This window comes from Ursus americanus, chromosome 14 (assembly GCF_024610735.1).
Source record: "Ursus americanus isolate L20-20 chromosome 14, mUrsAme1.1.p, whole genome shotgun sequence".
Lineage (NCBI taxonomy): Eukaryota > Metazoa > Chordata > Mammalia > Carnivora > Ursidae > Ursus > Ursus americanus.
The window spans coordinates 56329003-56345841 of NC_142140.1; the positions used below are offsets into that span (position 1 = coordinate 56329003).

The following is a 16839-nucleotide window of genomic DNA, read 5'->3' on the forward strand; positions in this document are numbered from 1 at the left end:
CTGTCGCAATGTACCCTGGCCACAAAGCCGGGGGGCGGGGCTGGGGGGGCGTCAGGAAACAAGAGAAATTTATTCTCTTCCAGCTCTGGAGGCCAGAAGTCCAAAATCAAGGTGTTGGCAAGGTTGGCTCCTTCTCGAGGCTCAGAGGGAGAATCTGCCCCGTGGCCTGCCCCCCACCCAGCGGCTTCTGGTGTGGCCAGCCGCCCTCAGTGCCCTTGACTCGTGGATTTGTCACTCCGATGTCTGCTTCTGTTACCGCCAGGCCTTCTCCCCGTATGTCTCTGTCTCTTCTCCATTGCTCCCTGAGGGCTGCCCTGGGAGGCATTCGGCTACCGAGAAAACCTGAAGAGTAAGTGGTCAGCCTGGCCGAGTGCCACTGAGGAGACAGAATGCTGTTCCCGGCACTGGAAGCAGCATTTGCGAAGCTCTAGAGGTCAAGGACTCGTGACGCATTCGCAGCATTGAAAAGCCTCGGACTTAAGAGACTGGCAGGGTCTTGACCATCATGGGGAGTGTGGGGGGCTTGTGGGCCACAGAGGGGAGTGTGGGCTGCATCTGGAGGGCAATGGGGAGCAATGGGAGAGACAGGAGGATTGAGATTTTAGAAAAATCCCTGACTAGAAAGATCTCAAAGTGAAGGCAGGTCTGGTCTGGGGGAGGGAAAAGGTCAGACCCACCGCCAAGCGCCAATCATGCATTGTCTCATTCACTTCTCACCACACCCGTCTTATGAGATGCGTTCCTCGTCGTTATGTCTACTTTACAGATCTGGAGTCTGGGGCCCAGAGAGGATGAGTGATTTACCTTGTGTCACACAGCTTGTGAATGGCAGACCCAGCAATCAAGACCTGAGCAGGCTGCCTAGACCAGCAGGGGGCAGACTCAGGGTGAGTGGTTTGGGGAATAAGAAGTGGGGAGGACATGAGGCTGATACCCAAGGCTGTGGCTGAGGATGGGGGAGACCGCTGGGGACCAGGCTGGAGAGGAGGCATCGAGGTGGGAGAATAAAGTTGGTGCAGAACTGGAGGATTCCAGGCAGTGAGGACAGAGAACAGGGACCACCCACTCCTACCAGCTCCACCCTGACCTGGGCACCTCTCTCCCCCCAAATCAAATCTAGTTAGACTCTGAGGACATATGAACTCAGACCGAAGTCCTGAGAAAGAGCTGGCCCCAGGAGAAAGGGCATTTCAGGCAGAAGGTACAGCTTGTGCAAAGGCCCTGGGGCAGGACCGCACCTGGCGTGGCCTGGTGTGTTGAAAGAACGGCAACGTGTGGCTGAAACAGAGTGACTAGAGGGGGACAGAGGCAGGAGGTTTGGAATTTGGGTTTTGACAACCGGCCTCATGGGGAAAGTGTGCCCTGAACAAGTCTGGGTCCTTCGGGGCATCTCAGAAGGGGGTGACATTGGCATCTCCCTCGGTGGGTCTCTGAGAGTCTCGGGGAGATGACGCTCTACAGTAGGAGTATAGGTGCTGGGTCCGTGCCACCGGGGCCACCAGCCCACTTTGTGGCACCCCTGAGCCTTATGAGGTCCAGGAACTGGGAAGCTCTGAGCGTTCCACAGGTTTTCTCAAAGGCTGCTCAGGCCCCCGGGTCAGAGAACCAGGAATTCTGTCCTGGCCACAGCCCTAGGCAACTGGAGGCTCCTGGGGACAAGATGGAACAGGACGATGTCACAGAGGCCAAGGGCATCTAGAACCCTGGGGCTTCCTGGCCTCAGCGTCATCCGCCAGCAAGGCCGCCTGGGTCGTCAGCTGCTCCTGAGACCTGCCTTCAAAGACACGATGCTCGCTGGGCTGCTGTGGGGAGCAGCTCCCGCCTAGGGACGCCCTGGTCCCCGCTGTTCCGCCTTCCTGCCTCTGAGCCCCCATTCGCGCTCACCTCCCTTCCCACCTCGGCCACGGGCCCCCCGGGAGGCCCTGGAGATGCCCGAAGGCCTCCCGTCTGCTGTCCCCAGCGGGACCTAGCTCCACGCAGCAGCCGGAGGAAGAGGAAGAGGAGGGGCGGGGGGTGGCCATGGGGTGGCGGCAGCAGCCAGCGCGGGCCCCGGGGGCCGTCGAGGCCTCGCTGATCCTGCTGGCGCTGCTGGTGCCCTCCGAGGCGCTGGTGCGGGCCGTGCTGGATGGCAATGCCAGCACCGTGGACTTCGCGGATTTGCCGGCCCTGTTCGGGGTGCCCTTGGCCCCCGAGGGCGTGCGGGGCTACCTGATGGAGGCCAAGCCGGCCAACGCGTGTCACCCCATCGAAGGCCCGCGGCTGGGCAACGGCTCGCTGGGCGCCATCGTGCTGATCCGCCGGTACGACTGCACGTTTGACCTCAAGGTGCTGCACGCCCAGCGGGCCGGCTTCGAGGCGGCCATCGTGCACAACGTCCGCTCCGACGAGCTCGTGCGCATGGCCCACGTCTATGAGGACCTGCGGCGCCAGATCGCCATCCCCTCGGTGTTCGTCGGCGAGGCCGCCTCGCAGGACCTGCGGGTCATCGTGCGCTGCGACAAGGCGGCCCATGTCCTCCTGCTGCCCGACTACCCGCCGTGCCCCGACCTGGACTGCCACCCCGTGCTGGCCGTGTCCTGGGTGCTGGGCCGTGCCCTGGCCCTGCTCACGTCCGTCGTCTTGGTCCTCCGCCAGCTGTGGAACTGGCTCTGGGCCTGGTGGAGCCGGGGGCCTGCGGTCAAGCCGCGGGCCTGCCCGAAGGCCCAGGTCCGCACCTTCACACGCCGGAACGACCTGTGTGCCATCTGCCTGGACGAGTACGAGGAGGGCGACCAGCTCAAGATCCTGCCCTGCTCGCACACCTACCACTGCAAGTGCATCGACCCCTGGTTCTCCCAGGCCGCGCGGCGCTCCTGCCCCGTGTGCAAGCAGTCGGTGGCCGGCACGGAAGACGGTTCCGACTCCACCGTCGACAGCTTGGGCGATGAGGACCCCTCGCTGCCCGGCCACCGGCCCCCCATCTGGGCCATTCAGGCCCGGCTGCGCTCGCGGAGGCTGGAGCTGCTGGCCCGAGCCGGCTCACAGGGCCACTCCAGCGCCACGTCCCTGGGATTGGCCGAGGCCACGGCGTCCTCCCAGAGGCCCCCAGAACGCCTGTGAGGCACCGCGGCCTCGGGCTGGCCACGATCGGGGCAGGGAGGGTGGAAATGTGGAGTGTTTCTAGTCTAGAGGAATAAAGTGGGTTTGAAAGCGGATTCTCGCCCTGACTGCTGTGGGGCCGCCCGGCTTCTGGCCCCTGAGGCCACCCATGTGGCACATCCCCTCTGAGCCTGGGGCTGGCTCCCTGTGCCCGCGGGTGAGTGAGAAGACACGGGGGAGGGAGGCTGTTTCCGGGGCCGCCCCACGCCTCCGTTCCAGCGCTGGGCACGTGGGCTGCGATCCCAGATTGGCTTGTTCATTCTGCATTTCAACATCTTTTTTTTAATAAAATTTTTACTTTGGACTGGTTTTAGGCGTACAGAACAATGGCAAAGGTACTAACTACAGAGACTTCCCACGTACCCCTCGCCCGGCCTCCCGTCATGCTCGCCTCCTGCCCCGGGCACAGCACGCTCACCTGTCCCCACCAAGAAAGTGATGTGGGTACATCAGTTATGGTGAACTTACCTCCAGCTTTGATCTGAATTTCCCCGTCATCGCCACTTTTTACAGTGGAAAACGTCAAACACACTCAACTAGAGAGAACAGAATAATGACCCCCCCCACACACATGCACCCATTACTGAAATTTGACAATTACCTATCCGGGGCCCCTCTGGACTCGTGCACCCTTCCACTCTCCCCGCTCCCTGTCGTTCTGACACAAATGCCAGATGGTTTTCATCTGTAAACATTTGGTGTTTCTATAGCAGCAGTTCTCACCTGGGTTGGGAATTTTGTCCCCAGAGGACTCTAGGCGATATCTGGGGACATCTGTGGTTGTCACTCCCACGTGCTCCTGGCATCAAGGGGGCGGGGGCCAGGGTGCTGCTTGACCCAATCCCCCCCACCAGTGCACAGGACAACCTACGATGACCCAGCCCTGAGGTCAGCAGAGCCAAGGGGGACAACCCCTGCTCTAAGAGAGGACTCCTTTTTATTTTATTTTATTTTATTTTATTTTATTTTATTTTATTTTATTTTATTTTATTTTATTTTATTTTATTTTATTTTATTTAAACGCAGGGCTTGTACTCACGACCTGAGATCAAGACCTGAGCTGAGATCAAGAGTCAGGTGCTTAACTGATTGAGCCCTCCAGGCGCCCCTAAGATAAGACTCTTTAAAAAGAACCCCACAAACTTCCGTATCATGTTCAAAATAACGATTCTCTAATAGCATCAGATATCCACCCAGCGGCCACACAGAAATGTGGACGCTTGTGAGGCGCATTTCTTTAGGTTGTCTGGGTCGAGACCTACATAAAGTCTAGAGTCATTGGTGGTCTCCTAAGTCTTAACCGACAGCTTCCCCATCTCCTGCTCTCTTACTTGCCTTGCAATTTATTCGTTGAAGCCACTGGGTCGTATACTCTGTGGTGACATCTCTGCCTGGGTTTCGCCCAACTTGTCCCTCTGGTGCTATTTAACACGTTCCTCAGTCCCCTGTCTCTGAGTTTGCACCTGGATTCAGAGACCAGCTCAGATATGGATTAATTTTATGTAGAGCAGATAAGGTGTTTCTTCAGAAGGGTTGGGCCACGTTAAGGGGTCTTCTGGGCAATGAGTGAGGGGTAGTTGCTTGGCCACATGCCAGGCATGATGAGGAAAGTCAGGGAGGGAACATTGGATCAGACACTGGAATGGCAAAAAGGAGGTGAGTGTGCAGGAAGAGTAGTCCAGGCCGAGGGAACAGCACATGCAAAGGTCCTGGGGCAGCACCAGGACTGGCATGTTGAAGGAGTATTTGTGGCTGGAGCAGAGTGAACGAGGGAGGGGACAGGGAGGAGGTGAGGGCGGGAAGGGAACGGGAGCCGTTGGTACAGGACCTTGTAAATTTGGGGAAGGAATTTGATTTTTATTCTGGGGTGCTGAGGGGTTTTAAGTAGCTCAGAGAAAATCCTTCTCAGCAGCACTTCTAGGTCTCTGTTTTCCAGATGAGGCAACTGTGGCCCAGAGAGGCCAAGTCACTTGCTTGGGGTCGTGCAGCAGGTGAGTGATGATGGAATTTGGACTCAGCAGTCTGGTCTTGGTGGTCCACAAGGGAATATGTGTGTGTAGTTAAAAATTTCCTGTGTTACACATATGGAAGTGGTGTTCACTTGTGCTTTGCCGTCTGCACTTCATGACAAAGCTGGGAAACTTCAAGGTGGTTTAAGGAAAAGGGTCTCCCTTCTTGAATTGATGATGGCAAAGGATGGGCTCTTGGTCCTGGCTCTGGTGTGTGTGTGTGTGTGTGTGTGTGTGTGTGTGTGTGTGTACAGGTGGGCTCAGGTCCTTGCACGTGGTCCTTGAGGGGCTGCAGCTCCGTGATGAGGACCTCACACCCAGCTTCTGAGGGCCCTTGCTCCCACCTCTGTGTAATGCCATAAATAGAGGCTACACTATCCAGGACATCCTGTTTTGGCAGCTGGGGATAGCCCTTGGCACTGCCAAGGCAGACAGGCCTCTCTATCCGGAAGGTATGAGAGGGGGTGAGAATGGAGAGACGGACTGGGAGGGACAGATGTAGCAATCAGAATTGGGGCTGTTGATGGGATCCAAGACCCAACCAGAGCGGATTAAGCACATGGAGATCATGACTATGAACAGTCAGTGCAGGGATGGCATGGAGGCTCTATGGAAGGAGCCCAGGCTCCTTCTATGTTATTGCTCCATATCCTTAGCAAGTGGCCACCTCCTCATGGGACAATGCAGCTGCTTGAGCTCCAGCTATCACATCTGCATTCCAGTCAATGAGGAGGAAAGGGTGAGGAAGAGCTCCCCACTTCCTTTCAAGGATTTTAAGAAATCCCATGTATCACTTCTGCTCACACCCCATTGGCCAGAACTGAGTCACGTGGCTATCCTTGCCTAAAAGGACACTGGGAAATGTAGTCTTTATTCTGAGTGGCCAACAGCCCCGCTGAAAACCAGAGATTCTATTCCTAGGGAAGACGGGATAACAGATATTAAGGCTGGCCAGCACTGCCTGCCACTTGGACACACTGTGAAACCCGACTCACATGTTTGTTGAAGGAGTGAATGAAAGAAAGAGAAAGAAAGGAAGAAAGAAAGAAGGAAGGAAAGAAAGAAAGAAAGAAAGAAAGAAAGAAAGAAAGAAAGAAAGAAAGAAAGAAAGAAAGAACCCTTTCGCCTCTAGCGTGAGCCTCCTTCAAGATCACAGGCACCACAGGGAAGCAGACACACCCCAGGTCATGGGACAGATAACTTTTCTCACAACCGGTCTGCCAGGGGTGGGAGTGACCTCACCGTCACTGGGGATAGAAACCAGCCCTCATGGAGGCCCTGCTGTGCTCCAGGACTCCTGACTTCCACCAATAACCCTTCCTGAGCCTCAGTTTTCCCATCTGTACGGTGGGGACAGCAGTAGCAATGGGCCCCGCAGGGCTCCCGAAGCATGGATGATGGTAATCACAGTGCCTAACACTTCCTAAGTGCTCAGTTCGTATTTGTTGATCGACTAAGTGACCTGCCCACAGCCCAGCTAGAATACTGGATGATCAGAGCGGTGAGGGGGAAGCTCAGGCACCGTGTTAGCCCAAAGGGAGGTGCTTGACCCAACCCAGAAAATGTGGCAGGCTTCCTGGAGGTGGTGTCTTCTCGACTGAGAGCAGCAAGGGCAGGAATCAGCACCGTGAAAAGGAAAAGTGATCCTGGCAGCTAGAACAGCATGGGCAAAGGCCTGGTCTGGCATCCAGTGGGTGCTTAATAAGTGTACCTAGAGTCCTTGCCCCCCAGTCAGAACCTGCCCCCTCCGAGAAGGGGCCTCAGCTTCATCCCAGCCGCCTCAGTCCCCGAACAGCCAGGACTGGGCGCCTCTCCAGCCGCCTTCAGGGAGGCTGGGCCCTGCCAAGGACCGCCAGCCTAGCGAGGCCAGCCTGTGCCAGCCTCCTCAGCCCTGCTTGGCCGCTGCTCCTGGTAAGCACCAGCAGAGGCCTCCTCCCGCCCATCCAGATGCTGTCCATCTGTGTCGTCTAAGGGGGCGTGTGACCAGATGGGGAAACTGAGACTCGGGGTGGGGGGTGGAGTCAGGGACAGCAGCAGCCGCCAGCACGACTCCCAAGCATGTACGCTGTGCCAGGCGCCAGGCCACGTTCTTCCTGCACGAGCTCCTTGCCTCTTGAGCCAGGCTGCTGTGCGACAGCCCATCTTCCAGAGGGAGAAACCGAGTCTGTGAAAGAGGACGTGCTTTGCCCAGGGCCGCACACCTGGCAGCTCACTCCTGCGCCGTTTTTAAATGGCTCTCACTTCGAATTCTGCATTCTGCTGGTCTCTGCCTCCCCAGTGTGGGTCACAGCTCCACTGTCCCTACAACAATATGCGTTGGCCACCTGCTCGCCTAGGTCTTTGCTGGGCAGCCTGGACGCAGTGACTGAGATGGACCCAGCCCCCACCTGCATGGGGCTCCCAGTCCAGTGCGGGGAAGGGACCATGATGAAGGGGTGGGGGTGCAGGTGCTGGGAGGGCCCCAACCTGCAGGGTCGGGGAAGGCTTCTCAGATAGGGGGCCTCTACCTCAAGACATGAAGGATAGAACAGAAGCCATTTGACAAGGGGTGGAAGGGTGTTCTAGGGGGAGGGAACAGCATATTCAAGGACCCAGAGTTCTAAAAGGCACAAAGGCTCTTAACCTAATTGGACACAACACCCGCCTCAACACACATACACATTCTTAGTTATAATAAGTAATGACATTTTAAGTTTATAACAAAACTCTCTTCAGCAGCCCAAGAGTGCATGGCCTCGACTATTCTAGAAAGACAAATGGAAGTAGGTCCTATTATAATCGATCCCATTTTTCAGATAAGGAAGTTTAGGCCCAGAGACGTTTAAGTGGCCTGCCCTGGGACAAACAGCTCAGAGGGACAAAGCTGGTGTCTGAACCCCAGAAGTCCACCTTTGGAGGCCGTTGGCATCACTTCTGTGCCATCCTCATGGCGAACGGTTGAAATGCAGGAGTGAACGGTGGAATGAGAGGCAGACTGACCCACTTCTCCCAGGCCATGTTTCTTAGGGCATCCTACACCCCTGGCTCTGTCCCAGCTCCTCCTCCCAACCTCCTTTGGTGGGTGCCAATCCACTCCAATGTGAGCTGAGGACAGTGTGCTTTTCACCTCCTCTACTTCACACCCTCTGCTCCTCATGATACAACCAATAGGGAGCAGATTCCAAGGAACTTATTGCCACTCCCAGCGGCTTACAGGAGATAACTGCAAAATAGTGGAGGCCACAAGGAGGCTGAGTGCCAAGTTCTCACCCCGATGGCGTCTGGAAGAGGGGTGAGAGGCTCTAATTCATCCCCTGGTCCTCCTTCCTTCCTCTTCCTCTGTCCCCGCCTCTCCTCCACGCCTTGCCCTCTTCCTTGCCCACCCCTCACAGCCTCCCAGCCGGGCCCAGGAGGGGAGGATGTTTTTAGGAACAGATGGCTGCCTTCCTCGCCCAGCATTCTGTCAGTTAATTAACGCCGCCTGTAATTAAACTTCCCACAAATTAGCTGTCAGCTACGCTAAAGGGAACTGTCCCTCTCAAATGCCACCTTGACTTGCTGAATTGTGAGCCTTGTCGACAAAATAATTAAAGGCAGAGGGAGGCAACCAAAATTCAGAGCCTTTTCCCCCCTAATATCTCTATCTGTGTCCATGGCTACACGCTCCCATCCAGGACTTGGGAATACAACTGGGCTGTTTTCTGAGTTTCCATGAATTAATGCCCTCCATCGTGGAAGGAATTACTATTGAGCCCCTGCTGTGTGCCAGGCACTGTGCTAGTTGCTGGGACCCAGCGGTGACCGAGATAAATATTGTCACTGCTTTCTCGAAGCTTCCATCCTTAACATACATTTTTTTTTTTAAAGCAAAGGAAATAAGTGAAGTTATTAGAGCTGGGGGAGAACACTCAGGGAGAGGGGACAGCCAATGCAAAGGCCCTGAGGCACTAGCCACGCTGGAGGCAGGACCAGGTGGAGATTGAGGAGCGGGATAAGTGGGCAGATCTGGGATTGATTTTGCAGGCAGAGGCAACAGGGTTGGCTGATTTATGGAGGGGGAGGGTAAGAGAAAGGGAAAGAAGGGAGATACAGGCCTCTGGCCCAGGAAGCAGAAAAAATGGATAGTTGATCCACAAAGTTACCAGATTTCCACAGAGTGAAGCCTTTTCGGTCTTCAGCCTCACACAGGCCCATTGTCAAGGCAGGGGAGTGTGGTTGGACGGAATGAGGCCCCCAGCCCCTGCCCTAGCCCCCCAGCCTCCCCCTTGCAGGCGGGGGGGGGGGGTGTCTCCCTGGCATCAATGTGGTCCTGACAGCTGCCGAGCTGAGCCCCGAGGAGACCCCACAGGAGACAGTCATGTGCCTGCCAGACGCCCATGGGCTGCAGAGGCTCAAGCCCCAGCTCTCCGGGGTCCGAGGAGGGTTTGGGGAGCTTAGCCTGGCAGGCAGGAAAGCAATCATGGAACCCAGTGTTCTTGCCTTTTCTCAAGATACTTTGTGTCCCCGGAGGACAGATTTCAAGCCCTTAAAGCACCTCAGGGCCTTGGCAGAAGCTGTACTTTCTGCCGGAAATACCCTGTCCTGCCTCCTCCCTCCCCCTTTCTTAACCTTTAGGTCTTTGGTCAGGTAACACCTCCTCCAGGAAGCTCCCTGATGCCTTAGCTGGAGTCCTCTGGGCGGGGTCTGCTGTGGTCACTGTGGTGTCCCTGCTGCCTAAGAGAGTGTGTGGCATGCAGGAGGCTCAATATATATATATTATTTAAGAGTAAATACTAATAGGGCTTCTCTGAAACCCTTGGGACCAGAGATGTTTTGGGATTCAGAATATCCTAGATTTTAAAACACTGACAACAGGCACTCCGCAGATACACTGAGTCATACCCCAGCAGGGCCTGGGCCGCCCGATCCCCCTCCTGGTCAAACAAGGCACCAATGCAGCGGGAAGAGCCCCAATAAATGGGACAAGGAAAACTGTATCAGTTACGCCTCTCTCAAGGCTCAGGAATATGAACGCCCGAAGCCGGGCTTCCGCTGCTGCCGGGGGGAGGCAACACGGTACAGCCATTCGCAAAGACTGTTTGGCAGTTTCTTAAAAAGTGAAACACACACACCTACCATATGACCCAGGCATCCTCCTCCTGAGTGTTTGCCCGAGAGAAACGAAAGCATATGTCCACACGGAGACGTGTGTGACAATGTTCGTAGCAGCTTGAGGCGGAGCGGCCAACACGAGCAACAGCCCCAACGCCCATGAGCCGCTGGCTAGATAAACAAGCCACCGTCCGTCCACACCCAGTGGGACAGCAAGACAGGGAATGGACAACTTGGAGGCACCCCGAGAGCATCACATGGTGCGCAAGAAGCCAGGTTCCAAAGACTGTGTCCTGTGTGATTCTATTTATCTTCCTTTAAAGAAGAGGCAAGGTAATCTGTGAGGATGGGCCTAGAGTTACCTGGTGGACTTACCTGGGTGTGGGGTGGGGTGTATACCCTGGGAGCCGCTACCCCCACCCCAAGCCTTCTGGGTGGTGGAATGTTCTATACAGGGTCCCATCTAGGGTAAGCTGGGAGGGAGGCTCAGTTCTCAGTGACAAAATTCAAAGAAGCACCAAAAAACTCAGCAATCAAGGCAAGTATTTGACTGCAATATTTCTAAAAATCCGAATTAACGCCGAAAAAAAAAATTAACCCTGGGATGAACAAAATATCAGAATTCCAAATCAAGACAAGATTCCACCGTGCACTTGCAAGCTCAGCTCCTCTTCCCTCCCCCTCCCCCCACCCTGGCCACCAGGCTCTTAGGTGGGCAGGTAAAGCTGCACCCTCAGATGTGTGCATTTGTGGTGCGGACGCTACACCCCAATTAGCAAGTCGAGGAAAAAAGGCAGATGAGACCTTATCTAATCTCAAGAACGCCTAAAATTTAAAAAAAAAAAAAAAGCCCATTAGAACGGTTGGGGAGGAAGGGGGATAAAGGAGGAAGAAACAAGTATAGAAAAGAACCAGTGACGTGTGTGTGTTGGGGGGAGGGGTGCCAAATGTGTGTTGAGCGAATACAGCAGTGAGCAAGAAGCCCCGGCCCCCAACGCGCCGCCGGAGCGCCCAGTAAATAAACAAGTGAACGTGATAATTAAGGGGAAAGCCCCTCCTGCCTCCCCCTCCACCGCCTCCACCGTCTCTGCCAACCCCTTGGCAGCCGCAGCCCTGCAGCCCCGCAGCCTGCGCGGCCCAGCTGCCAGGACACCGTGGCCACTGCCTCGCCTCTCCACCCTCGGTGAGCCCCGGAGGACTGGGACCGGGTGCGATTTCGTCACCGCTCCATCCCCAGTGGGCCCCGGGCTGGTATACAGTGGACACTCAATGAATGTGCAATTATCCAGAACGGTCGATCAAAACTCTGGGGTCTTTTGATTGCTGGGGGGGGGGCGGGGGGGGGGACTCTTCCGTCCTTCCAACCTTCCTGCTCAGACCAGAGGGCTGGGGCGCCCCTGGGGGCCGGAGGTGGTGCGCAGGGGTCTCCAGGTCTAGCATAAGCCTTGAGAAGGGCAAGGGCAGGTAGGGGGTCCCACGGTCAGGGGAGGGTGCAGGTGCCTAGGTGTCACCCCGGGGCGGTGTCCGAGGCTGTAGGGGACCCCATCCCGCGCGCCTCACACGGGCACCGCCTTCCAGGGGCTAGGAGAGACCGGCCTCCAGGCCAGCCAATGGGAACGCGGTCAGGGCGCATTACCTCATCAGGCGGCACGGCCATTGGCTGTGGGCGCCTGGGGGGCGGGCGTCGGGCTCAGCTCTCGGGGACCTGCTGGAGGTTGCCGGGCCTTCGGGGAGGGTCTTGGGGGGCCGAAGAGAAGGAGGGGAGGAGATGGGCGGGAGCGCGTGGGTGAGGAATTTGCAGTATCTGCCGGGCTGTGAGTGTGTCTTTATAATAAGCGTGTTGCCCTTTACTCGTGGTCGCCCTCCGCCTGGCCATCCTAAGGCCGATTTCAGGAAGAAAGCAGGAAGGGGAAGGATGGGATCCTCTCCACTAAATTAGAACCTCCCCGGTTAGGAGCCCCGTCCTCCCACTGTCCGCATGGCAGCATGGACTGCGCACCTGCCCCCGGCCAAGAGACCATTTGCTGGTCTGGGTCTGAAACACCAGCATTCCTCCCACAGAATCCGGGCGCCTCCTCCAGCCACAGACAGCCTCGGAGCACCCGCAGGTGGCAGGCTGCCCCTCTCGGAGCCTCGGGTCCCCACTGTGTGAAATGGGGCGGATAAAAGTCCCCCTCTTACAGGGAGGGCTGTAAGATTGATTCAGTCCGTCAACAAGCACATACTGACTACGTGCTGTGTATCGGGCCCTGTGCTGAGTGCTGTGGGTACGGGGAGACCAAGGCACGCCTCAGCTCAGCTCCCTGGACCTTAAGTGAGGAAAACAAAGGTAAACAGGTAAGCATTCACTTCAGAGGATTGTAGTGCTCTGAGGAAAACAAAAGCAGGGGAGAAGATGGAAGGAGAGAGTGGGATGCTTCTTCAGCCCAACGATCAAGGAGGGCTCACTGAAGAGGTGACGCCCAGGCTGAATAAAGAGAAGCCATGAGAATAGCTGGAGGCAGAGGGACCAGCATGTGCAAAAGCCCTGAGGCAGGACAGAAGCTGGCATGTTGCCAGAACAGCGAAGAGGCCCCGTATAGCTGGAACAGAGTGAGCCAAGGGGAGAGAGGGAGAAGAGGAGGGCAGGAAGGGGACTGGCAAGGTCTTGCAGGGCCTTGGGGGCTGGGGGTAGGGGGGAGGAGGACTTGGGCTTTTACTTCCAGGGAGGTGAGAGCCCTGGGGAGCTGTGGGGAGAGGAGGGCAGGACCTGACCTAGGTGCTCATGGACGCCCCCTGCTGGCTGCTGCAGGGACGACAGACTGTGCGTGGGGCAGGCAGAGGTGGGGAGCCAGGGTACCAGGGTGGAGGGGACTGCGCTGGTTCCCGTGAGTGATGATGGAGCGACCAGGGCTGGAGCCTTGGAGGCGGTGACAAGTGGAGGAGATGAAGGTGTATTTTGGAGTCAAGAGATCTCATTCCAGGGGCGCCTGGGTGGCACAGCGGTTAAGCGTCTGCCTTCGGCTCAGGGCGTGATCCCAGCGTTGCGGGATCGAGCCCCACATCGGGCTCCTCCGCTATGAGCCTGCTTCTTCCTCTACCACTCCCCCTGCTTGTGTTCCCTCTCTCGCTGGCTGTCTCTATCTCTGTCAAATAAATAAATAAAATCTTTTAAAAAAAAGAGAGAGATCTCATTCCACAGATGTTGGGTTGCAGGGAGGCCGAATTTTGGTTCCTGCACATGACTGGGCCCACAGTAGCCACTCAATGAGCGGGAGCAGTGAGTAGCAGCGGGATAATTGGGTGGCCTTCTCCTCCCCCACTTCCCCTAGGCCTCCACACTCCAGATCAAATGAATGAGTGAGTCACCCCTGGCTGAGAGTGGTGGAGAGAGGTGTACCCAGGGCACTGACTCAAGTCTCCTCCCAGGCATCATTGACTCATTTACACCCCCCTCCTTCACTGTGGGTCCAGGTGTGCCCCCCAAGTGAGATGAGTAACACATTGCACCCCTATCTACAGGGTCCTCCCACCTTCCTGGCTGAGAACCCTAACTCTGCAATTCCAGCCTCCACCGGATACCAAAATCCCTACCATGTCCCGCTGGGTGGTTCTTGGCCATACCTTACATACCTTTGGGACTGGGAAGCTCCCTCTTTTTGAGGAAGTCAAAGATCTTATGACTGACCCCCAAATCCGCCTCCATCGGCTGGCATATCTTTTTTTTTTTTTTTTTTTAAAGATTTTATTTATTTATTTGACAGAGATAGAGACAGCCAGCGAGAGAGGGAACACAAGCAGGGGGAGTGGGAGAGGAAGAAGCAGGCTCATAGCGGAGGAGCCTGATGTGGGGCTCGATCCCACAACGCCGGGATCACGCCCTGAGCCGAAGGCAGACGCTTAACCGCTGTGCCACCCAGGCGCCCCAGTCTTTTTAAGATATGAATCTGAACTGGACCCCATCACCCTCCGAACAACCAGGTCTTCTCCGTAGGCCTTAAAAGGCCCCATATGCGGTCTGGCTTGCGCACTGCACTCAGCCTTGTCTGCATGCTTCCTTCCCAACCTTTGCACAAGCTGTTCCCTCTGCTTGGAAGGCCCTTCTCCCTTCCTTCTTCCCTTGCTTGCCTCATTTTAGCACAGTTTAGGTGGCAGCTGCTCCAGGAAGCCCTCCCCCACCCCCTGGGGAGAGTTCAAGAATTGCTGGATCCCTCCCGTGGCTACATTGTATCCCCCCCCCCCCCTTCCCAGCCACGCAGATCAGACTTCTACTCGCCAGGGCAGAGGGCTGGTGGCTGCCTGCAAGGCTCCGAAGCTCACCAGCCAAGACTATGGTGGCAACCAACCGCTCTCCCCAGAGCTGCCCCTCGCACTCTCCCTGGGGGCATCATTAGTTTAAAACCAACTCCTCCTACCGGCTCCCGCAGGCTACCCCCCACACAGCCACAGAGGAGCCCCTTTTGAAGAGTGATTGACTAACAGCCATTAGATTAATGGGCAAGGCGCGTTTTCATTTCTGCCGCATCTACAAACTAAATGTTCCCGTGTAATTACAATTAAGGACATGTTGGCGTGTGACGGCTCCTGGCTTCGCGGCCGCCCTCCCCCTCTCTCGGGCCTCTGCCCGCCCCCTGCCCCTTTTCTCCCTTGGCTTTGACGATCCCTTGCTCGGTTTTCTTCCCAACTTCCTCCTTCTTCCCACTTTTCTGCCCTGAAAGCTTTCTCCTCCTCTCTTCCTCTCTCTCGCTCTTCCTCTCTCTCTCTCTCTCTCCCAGTTCCATCTCTCTCCGGTCTGCTCCTGTCTCTATATCTCAATTTCCTCAGGCTTTCCGTGTCTCTCCCAATTTGTTTCCATCTCTTTCCTTCTTCGCCTGTCTCGCTGCGTGTGTCTCTCAGTCTCTCACCCTTTTGCTTTCTTTCTCTGTCTTTGCCAATCTCTCAGAGTCCTTTTCCCTCCTTTTTCCTCATGCCTACCCCAAGTCAGAGTTCATCGAGACCCAGCTGCATTAGGACCCAGGCCTCCTGGGGACAGGTCTCACTTCTGAGACCTGAAGATGGCCCCTTCTTCTTTCCTGAGTTTCTGTTTCCCCATCTGGGAAATGGGAGGCTGAGGATAGAGCCAGGGGTGCTGGTCTCCGGGCTGTGGATCCAGGGGCCCTGGGTCCTACCCCACGCAGGTGGGCAATTCTATGGGAGCAGCAGGCAGAGCTTTCTTCCTGCCTGTGAGGCCCAAGGCCAGAGGTGGGCTTCCCAGGACAGAGGGCAGGTTGTACCACTGTCTCCCATCCGTGACCTGGTGTCGTGGATTTCTCAGCGCTTTCCCTGGTGAAATAGGGCACAGGCTGGATAACTTTTTTTTTTTTTTAAGATTTTATTTATTTATTTATTAGACAGAGATAGAGACAGCCAGCGAGAGAGGGAAACAAGCAAGGGAGTGGGAGAGGAAGAAGCAGGCTCATAGCGGAGGAGCCTGACGTGGGGCTCGATCCCATAACGCCGGGATCAGGCCCTGAGCCGAAGGCAGATGCTTAACCGCTGTGCCACCCAGGCGCCCCAGGCTGGATAACTTTTGATAGAGGCAAGGTGGGGCTTCTGACTAGGAATCTCATGCCTTCTGATCCTGTCTGCATCCAAGATTCTCCCTGACCTGTCTAGCCTCAATACCTGTTCAATGTCCTGTCCCCAGTACATTCCAGGTTGGGTCCCACTTCCACTCCTTTGCTTAGGCCAGTCCACCCCTCCCCCTGCAGGCCATCCTTCCCTTTCCTTCCCCACCCTACCCAAAGCCTCCCAGCCTTTGAAATCAGGGCTCAAGCCTGACACTTCTTTGTCTCCGCAGTGACCTAGCACACCTCTAATTGGAGAGCAATGTCGATTAATGACGACCTTCGTCGTCGTCCTCCTCCTCCTCCTCATCCTTGCATTTACTGAACATTCAGAATGTGCCAGGCATCGTGCTAAGGGCCTGACCTGAATCCTCTCAGATAATCCATTATTCACTAGTCTTCTGAGACCAGCACAACACTGTCCCCATTTCACAGATGCGTACACTGAGGCACAGAGAGCGTGGAATACTTAGCTCAAGGTCACATAGCCAGTGAGTGGCAAAGCTGGGATTGGAACCCAGGTCTGGGTGACCCCAGATCCACCCTCCACTCCCCCCACTGGAAGTGAATGTCAGAACCTAAATTCAGCTTCTCCTCACCCCTCCTTGTGGCTGAAACTGGGTTCGCAGACAACGAAGGCTGTCAGCAGCTCCTCTGGCCTCTGATAAATCGAGAGAATTAAAATCCATTTAGAGGGAAATCTCTAAATAGGTCTGTGTTGTGTTTTGTGTGTGTTTTTTCCCTGTCTTTTTTCCCCCTGCTGTCTCCAGCTGGGTAATGTATTCTAGGAGCAGAACTGAATCTGACTTAATTGAATTTAAAAGCAGGTATTACAGCTGCACCTTGTAAGGGAAGGTGGGTGGAGGGATCGCTAGCTGCTGAGATAGCTTCTACCAGCATCTCCAATTTGTGGACGGAAGAAGTGGCGTTAGTCCCCGTTCGGGGTTCCTTGCTTGGGGGCTCCCCGGACTGGACCATAAATGGTGGGCTTTGGAGGCGAGAGGCTGCAGGACTTGCAGGCATGTGGGTACCCAGGC

At 56.0% G+C, this 16839-nt stretch overlaps 1 protein-coding gene across 1 annotated transcript; it reads left to right on the forward strand.

Annotated features, from left to right (window-relative positions):
* Positions 1–2019: 2019 nt before the first annotated feature.
* On the forward strand, positions 2020–3099 carry ZNRF4 (zinc and ring finger 4). The gene has a single exon (XM_045804302.2). The coding sequence runs from the start codon at positions 2020–2022 to the stop codon at positions 3097–3099; it is 1080 nt and encodes a 359-aa protein (XP_045660258.2).
* Positions 3100–16839: the final 13740 nt, after the last annotated feature.

Bases quoted from the DNA above. Each gene is read 5' to 3' on its own strand.
- ZNRF4 (XM_045804302.2), top strand. From the start codon at position 2,020: ATGGGGTGGCGGCAGCAGCCAGCGCGGGCCCCGGGGGCCGTCGAGGCC.